This window comes from Raphanus sativus, unplaced genomic scaffold (assembly GCF_000801105.2).
Source record: "Raphanus sativus cultivar WK10039 unplaced genomic scaffold, ASM80110v3 Scaffold1488, whole genome shotgun sequence".
Taxonomy (NCBI): Eukaryota; Viridiplantae; Streptophyta; class Magnoliopsida; order Brassicales; family Brassicaceae; genus Raphanus; species Raphanus sativus.
In genome coordinates this window covers 18,349-21,756 of record NW_026616798.1, presented here as the reverse complement: position 1 = coordinate 21,756, position 3,408 = coordinate 18,349, and the positions used below count along the sequence as shown (strand labels likewise).

Sequence of the window (3,408 nt, the reverse complement as noted above, 5' to 3'; positions counted from 1 at the left end):
GAGTTTGTCAAAACTTCAAAGGAGTCTTGCGATAGAAGGAAGGATCATGTCGCTGCGGATGCTTGCGGCGATGCCGGTTTAAGGAGTGAAAATAATGGAGATAGTGAAAAGGATGATCGAACTTGGAGCGGAGATTTCGTGAAGAAGAATCAAATTTTCAGAAATAAAAAAGTTTTGAAGGCAACACTGGAGATTTGGGCGATGAAGCATAATTTCGATTTCACTATTAAGAAGTCTACAAAAAAATGGTGGTATATTCGATGTAAGGATGCATTGTGCAACTGGAGTGTGCGTGCGGAATGTCTGGATGGGTCTACATATTTCATGATCAACAAGTGTGAGGCAAGACATTCATGTGCTCCTTCAAAGAAAAGCAAATTCGGAAAGACTGCATCGGCAAGAACAATTGGAAGACTGATAAAACATCGATTTGATGATGCAAATGATGGACCCAAAGCAAACGAGATCATTAAATTCATGAGAATGGAGCATAGTTGAGAGATACTTATTGGCACGCATGGGAAGCTCGTGAGTTTGCAATTGCAGCTGCTAGAGGTATACCAGATGAGAGCTATGCAAAAATACCAAAATATTTGCATATGATCAAAGAAGCTAATCCTGGTACACATAATCAATATGAAACTACAGAGAAGGGGAGATTCCTCTATCTATTTATCTCGTTTGGGCAATCAGTTAGAGGGTTCTACAATGCAATGCGTAGGGTGATTGTTGTCGATGGAACTTTTCTGAAAAATAAATACAAAGGAGTTCTCCTTGTTGCTACTGCTGTTGATGGTAACTCTAATTTGTATCCGATTGCATTTGGGGTTGTTGATTCTGAGAATGACGATTCATGGGGGTGGTTCTTTAGACAGTTGAGCTTGGTTGTAGCTGACTCCAAGGACTTGGCTTTTATTTCTGATAGAAATGCATCGATCGCTAAAGCGATTGGGACTGTCTACCCTCGATCAACACATGGAATTTGCATTCATCACTTGCTGACCAATGTGGTTAAATCGTTTAAGGGAAAGGGTTGGACAGCGTTGGTCGAACAGGCTTCAAAGGCATATAGGTACTTTGAATTTCAGGAACGTATGACCGAAATTTTTGATATGAGTCCAGAGCTCGGGAGATATCTACAGGAGGCTGATGTGCGAAAATGGAGTCGTTCTCTCTTCCCTGGTTCCAGGTATGACATTAGGACCACAAACTCCGCAGAGTCGATAAATTCTCTTTTGAGAATACCTAGAGAATATCCGGTTATTCTGTTGCTGGATAGTATAAGGGAATTTATGACTCGATGGTTCTACGAGTGTCACCTGTTAAGCTCGAAGCATCTTGATCCTTTAACCGTCAAGGTCGAGAAAAAGATTGATAGGAGAATTGTCAAGGCAAAAGGATTTCAGGTTTACAAGATTGACAACTTCAGATCGCTTGTGAAAGGAGACATATATGAATGTCATGTTGATTTGGAGAATAGAACATGCACATGTGGGAAGTACGATATAGGAAAAATACCTTGCTGACACGCCATTCCTGCCATTTATTCACGAGGTATGGAAGTTTAAACACATGAGTATATGACCTATTTTGTTATTTTTCAGCATATAGACTCTACTGAAGCCCAAATTTTTGTTGACACAGGTAGAGAAGTACACAGTTTCACTGACGTTTTATACACAACTGCAACTTGAAGAACAGCCTATTCGGAGTCCATTAATCCAATAGCAGTCCCACAGTCTGAGTGGAATGTCCCAGCTGAGGTTGACCTTGCAAAAGTTTTACCACCAGAGTCAAGAAAGAGTGCTGGTCGACCAGTAAAGAGAAGGTATGAAACAGTAGAAGACAAGATCAAATCTTCTCAAGGATCAAGCAAGGGTAAAAAGCACAAGTGCAGCCGTTGTGGTAACGAAGGACACAAGAGAGGAACTTGCGATTTACCCATTTAGCATTTACGTTTCTTCTTAGAGATCTCCTTATTTCTCAGCCTTTTTTTGTTTTGTTTTACTCTTAACTACGTCCTTGTTTGACAATTTCGTATTTGCAACACTCTTGAGACATTATTGGTTTTACTAGATGATTATCCCCAAGAAAGAAAGAACAAGAACCATAGTCTAACAATTAATTATTTGAAAGAGAAAACATAACAAATTGAGGCAGCATATGACCATCATGCATAAGTAATGTACATGAGGACCATCACCAAACAACACAGAAACAAAGCTTTTGTCATCTTTAACTCGGTAATGCATTTGATGGTCTTCTCTTCGCTACGTGCAACAGCATATTCCATCTCATCAATTTTACTTTCATGGCGTTTCAGCATTGCCTCACAAGCTCTCATTGATCTCTGAAATTCGGAATTGTCAACGAGGAGGATGTCAAACAGGTCTTGGAAGTCTTCAATATCCTCAACAACTGACTTATCAGTCCATTTGAACAAGTGGGTTTTGTCCTTCATCAGAAACATCGAACAAACAGTTAGATTAAAACGAGGAAAAAGGTATATGATTATAGGACTAACCTTCTCAGATCCCATCGGACAACAATGGAATAATCTTCCCGGATTTCTAACGGTTCCCGAGGTGTAACACGACAAAGCCTCACCGCACTTGCATCGTGTGGGAATTCCGCGGTCTTTGGCTACTCGAGCTGTTGAATTGGAAGAAGAATTGATCGAACTCATGATTGAGTCGTTCTCCATATTTGTCGCCGCTGTATATTTCTCTGTCGAAGAAGAATGAGGAAGAAAAGAGAGTAGGTCAAAAAATTAGACAAAACGGCGCCGTTTCATACACCTATAACGTGTACTATACCTAAGGTATATCAGAAAAAAACAAAATTTTCGAGTATATCACACTTTCAGATGGTTTGTAGTTTAACTTTGAATCCTCTAAACAAGTGTTAAAACATGGATCAAAGAAGGAGATAATTTTCAAAAATTATTGATAATTTTATATAATTAATTATTTAAGTGATCAATCTACATAATAAGTGAATAGATCAGGGTATGTTTAGGTTTTATTTTGGCTTTTGTTTGGTGTTTAGGGGTAATGTTTTCAAAACACTTAAAGGGTCTGTTTAGGGATAATGGTTTCCAAATAACTTTAGGGTATGTTTAGGGTATTATAAGGGTTACTAAATTTAGGGTATGTTTAGGGATAATGGTTTCCAAATAACTTTAGGGTATGTTTAGTGTATTATAAGGGTTACTAAATTTAGGGTATGTTTAGGGATAATGGTTTCCAAATAACTTTAGGGTATGTTTAGGGTATTATAAGAGTTACTAAATTTAGGGTATGTTTAGGGTAATGGTTTCCAAATAACTTTAGGATATGTTTAGGGTATTTTAAGGGCTACCATATTTTTCCTAAAAAAAATACTTCATAGAAAAGCAAAGTTAGAGTT

The 3,408-nt window shown here is 38.1% G+C and overlaps 2 protein-coding genes across 2 annotated transcripts; one reads left to right on the top strand and one right to left on the bottom strand.

Moving 5' to 3' along the window:
* Window positions 1-383: 383 nt before the first annotated feature.
* Window positions 384-2,396, top strand: LOC130504313 (uncharacterized). Its single transcript, XM_056998925.1, has 2 exons — window positions 384-1,554; window positions 1,645-2,396. Exon 1 carries the CDS (start codon window positions 600-602, stop codon window positions 1,524-1,526), a length of 927 nt encoding a protein of 308 aa, XP_056854905.1. The 5' UTR covers window positions 384-599; the 3' UTR covers window positions 1,527-1,554; window positions 1,645-2,396.
* On the bottom strand, window positions 2,171-2,704 carry LOC130504314 (uncharacterized protein At4g04775-like). The gene is made up of 2 exons (XM_056998926.1): window positions 2,525-2,704; window positions 2,171-2,455 (listed from the first exon to the last, which is right to left on the bottom strand). Exons 1-2 carry the CDS (start codon window positions 2,702-2,704, stop codon window positions 2,171-2,173), a joined length of 465 nt encoding a protein of 154 aa, XP_056854906.1.
* Window positions 2,705-3,408: the final 704 nt, after the last annotated feature.

Coding starts and splice junctions, on each gene's coding strand:
- LOC130504313 (XM_056998925.1), top strand. CDS start 600: ATGATCAAAGAAGCTAATCCTGGTACACATAATCAATATGAAACTACA.
- LOC130504314 (XM_056998926.1), bottom strand. CDS start 2,704: ATGGAGAACGACTCAATCATGAGTTCGATCAATTCTTCTTCCAATTCA. Junction 2,456..2,524: donor GTCCGATGGGATCTGAGAAG/GTTAGTCCTATA, acceptor TTTCTGATGAAG/GACAAAACCCACTTGTTCAA.